The sequence below is a fragment of the Dromiciops gliroides genome, chromosome 1 (genome assembly GCF_019393635.1).
Source record: "Dromiciops gliroides isolate mDroGli1 chromosome 1, mDroGli1.pri, whole genome shotgun sequence".
Classification (NCBI taxonomy): domain Eukaryota; kingdom Metazoa; phylum Chordata; class Mammalia; order Microbiotheria; family Microbiotheriidae; genus Dromiciops; species Dromiciops gliroides.
In genome coordinates, this window is record NC_057861.1 from 31192689 (window position 1) to 31206229 (window position 13541).

The 13541-nt window shown below is 48.3% G+C and overlaps 1 protein-coding gene across 2 annotated transcripts in view; it reads left to right on the top strand.

The window, feature by feature from the left end:
* Window positions 1–13541, top strand: part of BCL7A (BAF chromatin remodeling complex subunit BCL7A) — a 42725-nt gene that overhangs the window by 13351 nt on the left and 15833 nt on the right. The window contains exons 2-3 of one of the 2 annotated variants that reach the window (XM_043975179.1): window positions 1538–1619; window positions 11403–11499. In XM_043975179.1, coding sequence (XP_043831114.1) covers window positions 1538–1619; window positions 11403–11499 — 179 coding nt within the window. The remainder of the gene's footprint in view (window positions 1–1537; window positions 1620–11402; window positions 11500–13541) is intronic. The other variant, XM_043975180.1, reaches the window with a different exon arrangement.

The following is a 13541-nucleotide window of genomic DNA, read 5'->3' on the forward strand; positions in this document are numbered from 1 at the left end:
AGGCAATTGGGGTTAAGTGACTTGCCCAGGGTCACACAGCTAGTAAGTGTTAAGTGTCTGAGGCCGGATTTGAACTCAGGTCCTCCTGACTCCAGGACTGGTGCTCTATTCACTTTGCTACCTAGCTGTCCCATACTATATATGTCTTAATCTGTGTGTCTGTTGTATCTTCTCAATAGAATATAAGCTCTTTGAGGGCAGGGACTGGGGGGGGGGGTTGGCCTCTTTTTGTATCCTTGGCTCTTAGCTCAGGACCTGGCACATAGTAGGCACTTAATGAATGTTTATTGATTGTTTATTGTCAGGCATTGAGCTTCACAATCCTGGGGAGGGGCGGGTATAGATGGTTTTGTTATCCCCAATTTACAACTGAAGAAACTGAGGCACACAAATTAAAGGGTTACCCTTTTAGTAAGTGTCTCAGGCTGGATTTGAACTCAGACTTTTCAGACTCCAGGCCCAGTGCTCTATCTGCTGAACCTTCTAGCAACCGAATACCGCTAGATGTTTACAGAGAAAATTTTTTTAAAAGTCCCTGCCTTCAAGAAGTATAACCTTTTTTTTTCTTTTTAATTCTTGCTGATGCCTTTGTTTTTGCATCACTGTGATTTCTGGATATGTCCCTTCTCCCTCCCTTACCCAGTGGGCCATGGCTCGTGTAACAAAGATTAAAAAAGAATTTGGGGGGCAGCTAGGTAGCACAGTGGATAAAGCACTGGCCTTGAATTCAGGAGTGCCTGAGTTCAAATCCAGCCTCAGACACTTGACACTTACTAGCTGTGTGTGACCCTGGGCAAGTCACTTAACCCTCATTGCCCCGCAAAAAAAAAAAAAAAAGAATTTGGTAAAACTGGCTCCACATCAGACAATGGCATATGCAGCATTCCCTACCCATGGCCCTCCACTCTGTAGTGAAGGGAGGGAGGTGAATTTGCTCAGTGCTCAGGTCAGTTTTATTTTTCCTCTCTGTGTATATTGTCGTAGTTGTGGGTGTTGTTCCCCGGGTCCAGCTTATTCCACTCTGTCAGTTGCAGTAAGTCTTCCTGTGGTTCTCTGTATCCCTCATAGTCATTGCCTATCCCAGGTCAGTTACGTTCTATTGGGTTCTTGTTTGCTCAGCCATGCCCCAGTCGATGGGCACCCACATGGGTGGACACCCACATGGGGTGTTTCTCTTGGCCACATACACACAAAAGATGCAGCTGTGAATTTTAGGTGTGTACGAGGCCTTTCTCTCTGCCTTTGACAGAGAGTTTGCATTCTCCCGGACAGACGGACTGCTGACAGCAGGATAAGTTTTAACCATAGAAGCGGTGGAATGTCCCCTGGCCCAGTGACCCAGCCCTGTCTTGCCATTACTGGAGGAGTTTGGACTCTATGGGCAAAGCTTCGTTTTGAGCCTCTTGGGCAGATTCAGGGTTTTGCCTCCAAACCCTGTCCCCACCCACCACACATCAGGAGAGGGAGGGGTTGCTTGGCACTGACTCCACCCAGCCAATCCCCACATAACCAGGATCTCTTTGTCTGTCATCCACAGGGAGAAGAAATGGGTGACCGTAGGTGACACATCCCTGCGGATCTATAAGTGGGTCCCCGTTACAGAGCCGAAGGTAGATGACGTGAGTATGACTGGCCACTGTCCTTTAGATCCAGTTCAGTGGATATGTGTTTAAGAGCCTGTGCTCAGCACTGGCAACGACCAAAATATTATTATCATTAACGAGAATAACAGCTAACATTTACATAGCGCTTACCATGAACTGGGCACTGTGCTAAGGGCTTTGCAAATATGACCGCATTTGATCCTCACAGCAACCCTAGGAGGAGGGAGGTGCTCTTATTATCCCCACTTAACAGATGAGGAAACTGAGGCTGGATTTGAATCCGGGTTTTCCTGTGTCAAAGCCTCAATTATCTATTCATGACAGCCTCTCAAGACAAAGACCAGCAATTAAAACATATGATACTAAATAAATGATTTTAAAGAATCCCTCCCTACATGGACTTGTTAATATTTCAACTAGTCCTTTGAGGCCCATGTTCCGCAGGGAATGGGGTGGGCACAAGGCTTATGGGGTAGTGGGTAGTCCAGTTTGATGGGTTGGCAGTGTGTGGACTGGGGAGTTATATGAGCTCCCAGGGCAAAATAAGAAGGCCTTGGTTGGGCATTTGGAGCCCTATCCCTCCTTGCCAGCCTTCCTCGGGACATAATTCCCCCTCCTAACACCCCATTTCCTGGCCCTTGCCTATATCCTGGCTGTCCCATAAGGACGGAATGGCTGAGGGTGACAAGCATTTAGCAAGCTTCCACCACTCTCACTTTTCAAACTTTTTGGTCTTGGGATTGCTCTTTATACTCTTAAAAATCATGGATGGGGCAGCTAGGTGGCGCAGTGGATAGAGCACCGGCCCTGGATTCAGGAGGACCTGAGTTAAATTCGGCCTCAGACACTTTACACACTTACTAGCTGTGTGACCCTGGGCAAGTCATTTAACCCCCAATTGCCTCACCAAAAAAAAAAAAATCATGGATGACCCCCCCTCCCCCAAGAGCTTTGATTTAATAAGGATCATTTCTGTTGATATTTACCATTTTAGAACAGTCTTAATTTCTCTTTTAAGATTCTCAGATTCATGTGTTTTAAGATAAATTTTTAAGGAATGCTGGGCTCAGAGTCAGGAAGGAATGCTGCCTCAGACACTTACTAGTGGTGTGACCCTGGCTAAGTCACATAAATTCTGTCTCCCTCTGTTTCCTTATCTGTAAAATGAGGCCATTCAGAGCCCCTGCTTCCCGTAGTTGTTGTGAGCATCAAAGGAGATAATCACTGTAAAGTGCTTAGCACAGGGTCTGGCTTGTCGTGAGCGCTGTATAAATGTCATTTGGTGGTTGTTCTTTCTTCCCAGGTTCAGTGCTTTGTAAACTCTCAAATGCTACATAAATGCTTGGGACGATGATGATCTTTTAATCTCATACATGATATTTTATGCATTTTTCCCCTGGGGAGTCCATAGGCTTCACCAGACTTTCAGGGGGTCCACGACTTAAAAAAAGGTGCAGACTCTCCTCACCAGCTTCCTGGCTTAGAAGGGCACAAGCAAAGCCTCAAGGTTGACATCAAAGGAGGAGGTAGAGGGGGAAACTGAGAGCAGGTACTAAATGGATTGAGAGGGGCAGCTAGGTGGTGCAGTGGATAGAGCACCAGCCTTGGAGTCAGGAGGACCTGAGTTCAAATCCAGCCTCAGACACTTAACACTTACTGGCTGTGTGACCCTAGACAAGTCACTTAACCCCAATTGCCTCACCAAAAACAAAAAACTAAATGGATTGAAAGGCAGTATCCTGAGGGGGTGGCTAGGTGGCACAGTGGATAAAGCACTGTCCCTGGATTCAGGAGGACCTAAGTTCAAATACGGCCTCAGACACTTAACATTTACTAGCTGTGTGACCTTGGGCAAGTCACTTGACCCTAGTTGCCCTGACACACACACACACACACACACCCTAAAAAGGGGCGGGGAGGCAGTGGCCTGGAGGTTGGCAAATTACCATGAAAATTATAGGAAGAGGCTGGTATGAAATGGGCCCTGGAAGAAAATACGCTGCTAGCTCAATTACTAAAGGGTTCACCCTACAGGTTCCAGGGCAGCTAGGTGACACCATAATACACAGTGCCGGGCCCACAGTCAGCAAGACTCCTCTTCCCGAGTTCAAATTCAGCCTCAGACACTTACTAGCTGTGTGACCCTGGGCAAGTCACCTAACCCTGTTTGCCTCAGTTTTCTAATTGTAAAATGAGCTGGAGAAGAAAATGGCAAACCACTCCAGTATCTCTGCCAAGAAAACCCCCAATGGGATCATGAAGAGTTGGACAAAACTGAAACAACTGAACAATGTCCTGGGCATTCAGAGACAAGTGCGATGGTCCCTGCTCTGTAGCAGCTTATATTCTTGTGTCTCTCCTTGGCAGCCACAGCAGGCTTTTGACTTGGGTGTCCATCACTGGGGGCCTGTAAGGAGGGTTTCACTCTCCTTACAGAAACAAGGACCCACCCACAGCACCCCCTGTTAGGCACAGAATTGAGTACCTCCCATCCCCTGAATAAGGGGTGGGAGGGCAGAGCCTCTTCATCCTGGAAGGTTTATAGGGTGGGCCAGTTTGTCAGTAGCTGGGGACTCCCTCCCCCAAAATGTAATGGCATATTCTGACACCTCTCGATGGCCCCACAGTTTCTCCCCACATTTCCCCATCACCCCTTTCCACTCCCCTGGGATAGCATCCTACTGGCCAGAAGCACCACTCACGTGCAAGAGGGGTCACGGTTGTTCTTTTCCCTTTTGACTGGGGTGAGAGAAGGAGGAAATTCCCACTAGGTAAATCGGGGACAGGTGTAGAAGCAGCAGCTCATGCCCTCCCTGTGGTCATAAATAACAGCTGGCACCTGTACAATGCTGCTCTTTATAAAGGAGAAGACGCCCTTCATCTCACAGCCCCAGGTGCTGTTACCCCCATTTGACAGATGAGGAAACTGAGAGACTCCGGCCATTAAGATTGATGACTTCCTTTAAGGCCAGGTGCTGCCTTCTTTCTGCGGGGGCTCTTTCTTCATTCCTCCCTGCCCCGGCCTTCCACCCATTCTTTACAGAAACATGTAAGCTTCCTTGAGGACCGGGGATGTTCCTTTCTAGCACCTGGAATGGAGGAAGCACTTAATCAATGCTGGATGATTGAGTGAGTGACTGAAGTCATGCAGTTGATGGGCAGAGCCCAGATGGGAACCCTGCCCAGTCTTCTAGCTTAGAACTGCTGGACTTCCTGCAGGCTAGCTCTCCTGCCCCCAGAACCACATTGCTGAGCCAAAGGGGCTTCACCGGCCAGAGGTCGCCTACCCATCCCTGCTCCGGGGGGCTCCCTGCTGTTTCCTGTCTTAAAAGCCAGCTTGTGGCTATGGCCTTCCAGGCTCCTGTCCCAGACGCCTCCCTTTCAGCCTAATGCCAGTCATCTCCTGTTAGGTCCCCCTGAGTGGGCCTCCACTGTCCCTCCCTTATGGATTCCCCTTCTTACTGACAAGCCCTTGTGTGATATAATGACGATGACAATAACAACAATAATAACTAGCGTTTGGAGAGAGCTTTAAGGTTTGCCCACTGAGATGAAGACATCCTTATCTTGGTTGAGCCTCATTCAAACCTGGGAGGTAGGTACTCTTTTTTATGCCCATTTTAGGGAGGAGCAAACTGAGGCTGGAGAGGTTACTTGACTTGCTTAGAGTCACATGTGTAAATGACCCTATAAATGTCTGAGACAGATAGGTGGTACAGTGAACAGAGTTCTGGGCCTGGACTCAGGCTCGAACACTTACTAGCTGTGTGACCCTGGGTAAGTCACTTAACCTCTGTTTGCCTTAATCCGCTCAAGAAGGAAATGGCAAACCAATTTTGGCCAGGGCAGATAGGTGGCGAAAGAAATCAAGAAGACTCATCTTCCTGAGTTCAAATCCAGTCTCAGACACTTACTAGCTGTGTGACCTTGGCCAAGCCACTCCACCATTTGCCTCGGTTTCCGTATCTGTAAAATCAAGATGGTCATAGCACCAGGGTTGTTGGGAGGATTGAATGAGGATATTTTTATTAGCACAGCTCCCGGCCTATAGTAAGCACAATAGAAACAGTGGTTGTGGTTGTTGTTACGGCTGTAGGATATAGGGGGGTGTATAGAAGAGATGTTGTAAAGGTAGAAACAAAATTTGGAAGTGGATTGGGTGAGAATGATAAATCCTGACCACACCGAGACTTCAAGCCTAGGAAACTGAGAAGACAGTGTCAGTCAGTCAGGCAACCTTCGTGAAGCACCTGCTATGTGTTGGGCGCTGTGCTGAGCGCTTTACATTTATTATCCCATTCGCTCTCCATAGCCCTGTTATTCCCATTTGTTTTTTTTTAAGTGAGGCATTGGGGTTAAGTGACTTGCCCAAGGTCACGTAGCTAGTAAGTGTCAAGTGTCTGAGGCCGGATTTGAACTCAGGTCCTCCTGACTCCAGGGCTGGTGCTCTATCCACTGTGCCACCTAGCTGTCCCCTGCTATTCCCATTTTACAGATAAGGAAACCGAGGTGGGCAGAGGTGAAGGGACTTGGCCCAGGGTTGCACAGCAGGGTTTGAACTGGGGTCCTGCTGACTCCAGACCCAGAACTCTCATCATCGTACCACCCAGCTACCTATCCCTTAGGAGGTATCTCTTTCCTCCGGCCTGAGTTCAGCATCACTGGATGTTTTTGTGGTCTACAAGCCTTCCCTGGCCCTCAATTTCCTCATTTGTAAAACGAGGGCTTGCGTTGAAGGGCCTCCTAGGTCCCTTGCAGGCCGGGATGCTGAATCTGCTCGTGTTTCTCCAGATTCCTGGTATAAGTCAGAGTCTTCAGCCCAGTGGTGTCCCGTTACAGGCCTCAGCTGCCGCCTGTGCCCAGCCATTCCCTGATCAGCGGGCGCTCTTTTATCCATTTGGGAGGTTTGGGGTTTGCTTTCTTGGTTTGTTTGTCTTGGGGTTTTTTTGCAGTGTGTCAAAGCTTAGTCAGTCAGTGAGCATTTAAGTAGCTACTCTCCAAGGTGCTGAGGCTACAAAGACAGGACTGAAATAGCCCCTGGCCTGGAGGAGCTTATGGGCTACACCCAGATGGGTAAATAGAAGGTGATTTGGGGCAGGGTCTGAGCAGATCCGGACAGATGCCAGAGGTGAGGGTGGCCCTGGAGAAGCAGAAATGAGGGGGAAGCACACTCGAGGCAGTTCAGTTTAGTAAACCTTTACTGAGTACCGGCGATGTGCCACGCACTGTGCTAAGGGCTGGGGGTACAAAGGGAGACAGAAGACATCGCCTGCCCGCAAGGAGCTGAGGGTCTCATGGGGTAGACCACGTGCAAACAAATCGATACAAAGCAAGCTAGGATAGGATCAGTAGGAAATAATAGCAGAGGGAACACACTGGAATTAAGGGGGGCTGGGGAGGGCTTCCTGTAGGAGGGGGGATTTTAGTTGGGACTTCAAGGGAGCCAGAGGAGTCAGTGGTTGGAGCAGGGGATGGGGGATGGAGCTGAGAGATGGAGTCTTATTCATGGAAAGGCCAGGAGGCCAGAGTCCTGGAGGTGGCCTAGACAGTGCTAAGTTCAGGAAACAACCAGGAGGCTTGTGCAGGCAGAGGTAACGTGGGTTAGTAGGTAGCGCGCCAGGCGTAGCGTTGGGAAGACCTGGGTTTGAATCCTGCCCGATACGCTGACTTGCTGGGTGACCCTGAGCAGCAGGTCACTTTAACCTCTTTCTCTGTGCCTCAGTTTCCTCACCTGTAAAATGGGGACAATAATCCTGTGAGATCTACCTCACAGGTAGAATGGGGGGGTGGGGAACATCTTTCAGGCCTTTCTGTGAAGTGAAAAGGACTTAGCCAGATGACTTCCAGGTTATTTTCTAGCCTACCCCAGAGCCATGGAACGAAACAACTCTGCAGGGGGCCATTGTGAATATCAGATGAGAGGAAGATTTAAATATTGTGCTGTGTAAATGTCAGCTGTCATTAATACCGTTGTTATTCTCGTTCCTGCCTTGGATACAGTTGGGGTAGAGATAGTCCTGGGTCCTGGGATGAGCCCCTCTCTTGATAAGTTGTTTCTATCCATTTGGGACAGTGGACAGAACTCTGGGCCTGGAGTCAAGGCCTGCCTCTGACACTTGCTGAGTGACCCTGCACAAGACACTTAACTTCTATTTGCCTCAGTTTCCTCAACTGTAAAATGGAATATAGAGGCAGCTAGGTGGCATAGTGGATAAAGCACCAGCCCTGGATTCAGGAGGACCTGAGTTTGAATTCCGCCTCAGACACTTGATACTTACTAGCTGTGTGACCCTGGGCAAGTCACTTAACCCTCATTGCCCTGCAAAAACTGTAAAATAGAATAATGATAGCATCTCCCCCCTCCCCCACCCCACCCCAGGCTTATTGTGAGGTTCAAGTGAGATAAAATGTGTACAGTGCTTTGCAAGCCTAAAAAGTCCTGTGTAAATTCCAGCTGTTATTATTTAATGCTTGCTGAACTATTGTACAACTAGATGAAAATAATTGCTTCCAGGGGCAGTTAGGTGGTGCAGTGGATAAAGCACCAGCCCTGGATTCAGGAGGACCTGAGTTCAAATCCAGCCTCAGACACTTGACACTAGCTGTGTGACCCTGGACAAGTCACTTAACCCTCATTGCCCCGCGCCGCCCCCCCCCCAAATATATATAAATAAAAATAACAGCTTCCTGTAATTGAACGAAAGTAGTGAGTTCTTCAGGACAGCTCCACTAGCAAACAGACAAGGAATGAGATTTGACCTTTATCCTGTGTGTATGGCTTTGATTTCTGCAGCAAGTGTACTATATTTGGGAAACTTTTCATTGTCAGCCGGTCACCTACCATATATCAGACACTGTGCTAAGCACTGGAGGAACAGAAAAAGGCCCCCAGGGAGCTCACAATCTAATGGAGACAACAATAGACTCACAGATATTTATGAACCAGCTATGTACAGGATAAATAGGATGTAATTAAGAGAGGGGGGAGCACTAGAATTAAGAGGGGTTGGGAAATGTTTCCTGTAAAAGATAGAATTTTAATTGGGCTACAAGAAGGCAGGAGGCAGAGATAAGAAGGGAGAGCATTCCAAGAATGGGGGAATATCCGGAGCCCAGAGATGGGATGTCTTGTTTGTGGAACAACCAGGCATGTGGGGCATAAGGTGTGAGAAGACTGGAAAGATAGGAGGGGCCAGGTGGAGATCCCAGATTGGAGGTCAGCAGAGAGACTGGGGCAGGGTAGGTAGATTAGAGCATCACCAGCACATATAGAGAGTGGGGGAAACGTGGGAGTTTGAAAAGGGAAGACGGGCTTGGAAGGGCAGCCATGGAGAGCGTGTTGTGAAAGGAAGTAAAATGGGATTGCCTTGCAGCAGCGAGAGCCCATTAGAGCTAGTGTGACATAAATACAGTAGTAGGCCCAGGCACAATGGCTGCGGGATTGTTTCTGCCTTTAGCAGCACTTTTCTTGTTAGGTTTTATTTTTTTTGCCAGGCAGTGAGGGTGAAGTGACTTGCCCAGGGTCACATAGCTAGTAAGTGTCAAGTGTCTGAGACCAGATTTGAACTCTGGTCCTCCTGAATCCAGGGCTGGTGCTTTATCTACTGCACCCCCTAGCTGCCCCAGCAGCACTTTTCAAAGGTGGCAAATGGTGGGAATGATCTGAAGCTAAGGTTTGGGTAGACATAATGGGTGATATGATAAGAGGGCCGGAGACCTAAGAGGACAGTGTAGAGTTGAGCTGATTCACCGAGGAGTCAAGATGGGGAGAAGAGCAGAGAGTGACTAGTGCAGGGGAGATGGCCCGGGAGAGCATTGAGGGGCCGAGGTGTTGGATGGAGGTCCCAGTATGGATGAAGAGGAGGATTCTTTTTTTGTTTTGTTTTGTTTTGTGGGGCAATGGGGGTTAAGTGACTTGCCCAGGGTCACACAGCTAGTAAGTGTCAAGTGTCTGAGGCCAGATTTGAACTCTGGTACTCCTGAATCCAGGGCCGGTGCTCTATCCACTGTGTCACCTAGCTGCCCCCGAAGAGGAGTATTCTTTAAGGGAAGACAGGGGGAAAGGTGAAAAGCCAATAGATTATGGCCAGATAAGGAGATTTCGGAATTCTTGAACATGATGGTGGTGCCTGTGTGTGTGATGGCAAGATCAAGGGGATGCCTGTCTTTGCGTGTAGTTGGGGTGGGGTGGAGGAGCAGCTTGAGAAGTGAGTAGGTTGAGAAATCAAGTGGTGAATGGGCTTGAGGGAGAGTCATTCTGTATTTTGAAGTCCCCTTCCATGAAGGGCTGGGAAGGAGCAAAAGATGGTGAGCCGTGTAAACATACTCATTGAGGAAGTGATGACGGTGATAATGATGGTAACGTCTAGCATTTCTGTAGCTCTTTAAGATTTGCAAATACTTTACAAATATTACAAACTCACAACAGTCCTGCCAGGTAGGTGCTATGATTATATCCACTTTGCCAGAGAGGAAACTGAAGCAGGCAGGGGTTAAATGATTTGCCCAAGGTCGTACAGCTGTTAAGTGTCTGAGGTAAGATTTGAACTCGGGGCTCTTCACTCCAGGTCCATTGATTGATTATCCTCTGTACTTCCTAACCATCTAGTTGTGGGTGGAAGGGAGGGAGAACGGAAGGAAAGAGGAAAAAAAAGGATGGATGAACAGATGGTTAGATTTTTGGGGGGGGGGTTGGTTTTGGGGTTTTTTTGATGAGGCAGTTGGGGTTAAGTGACTTGCCCAGGGTCACACAGCTAGTAAGTGTCAAGTGTCTGAAACTAGATTTGAACTCAGGTCCTCCTGAATCCAGGGCTGGTGCTCTATCCACTGCACCACCTAGCTGCCCCTGCATAGATTTTTTTAAGTGGTTGCTATGTGTCAGGCACTGCCCTAAGCACAGGCTGATGTCTCTTGCTGAAAGCAAAGGTCCAGTCTCTGCTGTTTGATTGCTTGGAGTTATGGAGTTATGGGGTTAGGAATATCCAAGATGGTAACATCTATTAAAAGGTCATTCTTAAATGGGTCAGTGTTAGTGTCGGGAAGACTGGGTGACTGTTTCCCCACACTGCTGCAGTCGATTTGTTGAATTTTCAAGGACGTCTTGTGGTTTGTATTTATAGTCCGGAGCCTTAGGATCTTTCACTTTCTGAAGATTGGTGGGCTTCTGGCTATTATAATAATATTCCTTGTTATTGCTTTACTCCAGTCATGGAGAGAGTGCTCCCCCCCCCTCCTCCCCAGCCCCGCCCCCTCACCTGGGGACTTCCCCTGGCCCCTGGGATCCGACTGCTCTCCGTTCCCCTCCAGCAGATCAAGAATGTGGAGACTCTGCATTCCTTGTCCTTCGTTTGGCCCAAGTCTGAACTTGCCCTAGACAGACCCAAGAGGGAGTCTCTTTCCCTCAGTAAATGAAAGCAGAATTCCCCAGGCTGTGTAGGTACCCTTCAGAGGCAGTAGTGGGCAAAAACGCAGCCGCTTCATTGCCTTAAGTGATATGCCACACCCCTCCGCACACACCCCGTCTCTCTCCTTGCTGGGGAGGGGAGTTAATTTTCAGTATCATAGTGATGGGTGGGAAGGAAGGGGAGTGACTTGGTAAGGTCTCCAGTGAAACATTTTCTGATAGAAAACAAGAAGACCCCTCCAGAGAAATTCTGGAAAGGAGACAATAGAAAAAATAAATCCTATACCACCACCACCACCCCACCACCCCACCCCACCACCCCACCCCACCCCCGGTATCCCTTGCACAGTGTTCATAGAGTTTGGTGATTCGGCCTATCTTTGTTTTTCCTTCAGAAAAATAAAAGCAAGAAGAAGGGCAAAGATGAAAAGTGTGGGTCTGAGGTGACCACCCCGGAGAACAGTTCGTCCCCAGGGATGATGGACATGCACGGTGAGCCGCCTACCCCGCTGGGACTCCGGGGGATAGGGCCGGGCTCCTCAGCGTTGCTCATTACCAACAGGCTTTTTCACATTCCATATCGAGGGAGTAGGAGGCTGGGCATGGCCTGGGATGGATGGGGAGGGAAGGAGGAGGCGGGAGGTTCCTGAGCTAAGGACACAGAGTCAGACCCACCTGGACGCTGCTTCGAGGGGAAGACAGACCTTCCCAGAAAATCACTTCAGAAGATCACAGATTTAGTCTTCTTATTTATAACAGTGTTCATAGAGTGCTTTAAGTTTTGCAGAGCACTTTACAAATATCTGTTTACCCCCACAGCAACCTTGGAATCGGGTGCTACAACCATTCTGGGTGATAGCATTAGTTATCATGCCCATATTCCAGTTGAGGAAACTGAGGCAGTGCTGAAAAGACTTGCCTGCACAGCTCTTAAGCTGAGGCTGGATTTGAACTCATGTCTTTCTGACCCCAGAAGTCCAGTGCTGTGGCACTCATTACAGGATTGGCTTTTGGAGGACCTGGGTTCAAATTTTACCTTTGCTGCTATAACTTAGTCAAGTCACTTAATTTCTCTGCGTGCAGGCTTCCTCCTGTCTAAGATGCAGCATGGTATCAGAATGGGGATAACATTGACATCAGGAAGCCTCTCTCTGACACCTAACAAGCTGTGTTACCCTGGGCAAGTCACTTCCCTCAGGGCCTTGGTCTTCTCCCTTGTAAAATTAATTGAGTGAACTTGGTGGTTTCTTCTAGCTCAGAATCTATGATCTCATGAAGGTGACTGGCCAAAACTCCAAACAGCTAGAAGCAGAAGAGGTGAAACTTGAACCCAGAGCCCCTTTGGCTCTTAACTGTTTGATCATAAGTTTCACCCTAGAGGTTTTTTTTGAAATCTGAACTTGAACGTTCCTGCCTACTCTTAGGGGGAGGGAAGTCTTGCTTTCTTGATAAAACAGGCTGAGTTTCTGGGGTTATGGGCCCTGCGCTGAGCCTTCTCCAAGGAACATCCAGATTCACAGGGAAATTGCAGGGTGGGGGGAGATGACTCACTCCACAGAAGTCCCAGCAGCTGGCTTCTCTTCCCTAATAAGCTCCCTGCTGGGCTCATAAAATGGGATTCCATTTCAAAGAGCCTTTTATAGACAGCTTTTCAGACACTAGCCTCTGCTGTAAAGTGAGGTCCACCTGCCCAGCTGGGAGGCTTTTCATCCATCCCATGAGACATCGCCAGGTGCCGGGTTGTCATGTGGGGCGCAGTGGGGTATTTGGGATCCATGTTCCCCTGGGCTCACTAGGACCTGGTTTTAGATCCCAGCTCTGCCCCTGGATGCCTTTGTATGTGACCCCAGATCAATCACCTCACCTGTGGGGCCTCAGCTACCTCATGGGTCGGACTAAGATGTAGGCTGGGGTTCCTTCTAGCTCTTAAATCTTTTTTTTTTTAATGTATATTTTATTTCCACACACAAAAGCAGACATCAGTTTACAGAAAAACAAGTAAAAAATAAACCCTCTGAACCCATTCCAACCCCCAGGCCCTTAATGATACAGCATGAATGAACTATGGTAGAAAGGAAAATATCTAAAATGCAATATGACTTTAAAAAACACAGTGTACAATGTAGATGAGAAAACATAGTGGTCTGTGTTATCCTGTGTCACTAGCTCTAAAGGCTCCAATTATCCAATTATGCCTTTGGGTCCCCCAGGGAAATAACTTGAGAAAGGGCCAATCCTCAATTAAAAAATCATCCCAGGGCAGCTACGTGGCACAGTGGATAAAGCACTGGCCTTGGATTCAGGAGGACCTGAGTTCAAATCCAGCCTCAGACACTTGACACTTAACTAGCTGTGTGACCCTGGGCAAGTCACTTAACCCTCATTGCCCCGCAAAAAAAAAAAACTAACTAAAAAACCAAAAAATCATCCCTTCCCCACCCCCCAAGTTTGTTATGAGCCCTGCCTCCTTAGAGGCATATAAGTACTAAAGTAGATAGAGGGCTGGACTTTGAGGCAGGAAGACCCAACTCCAA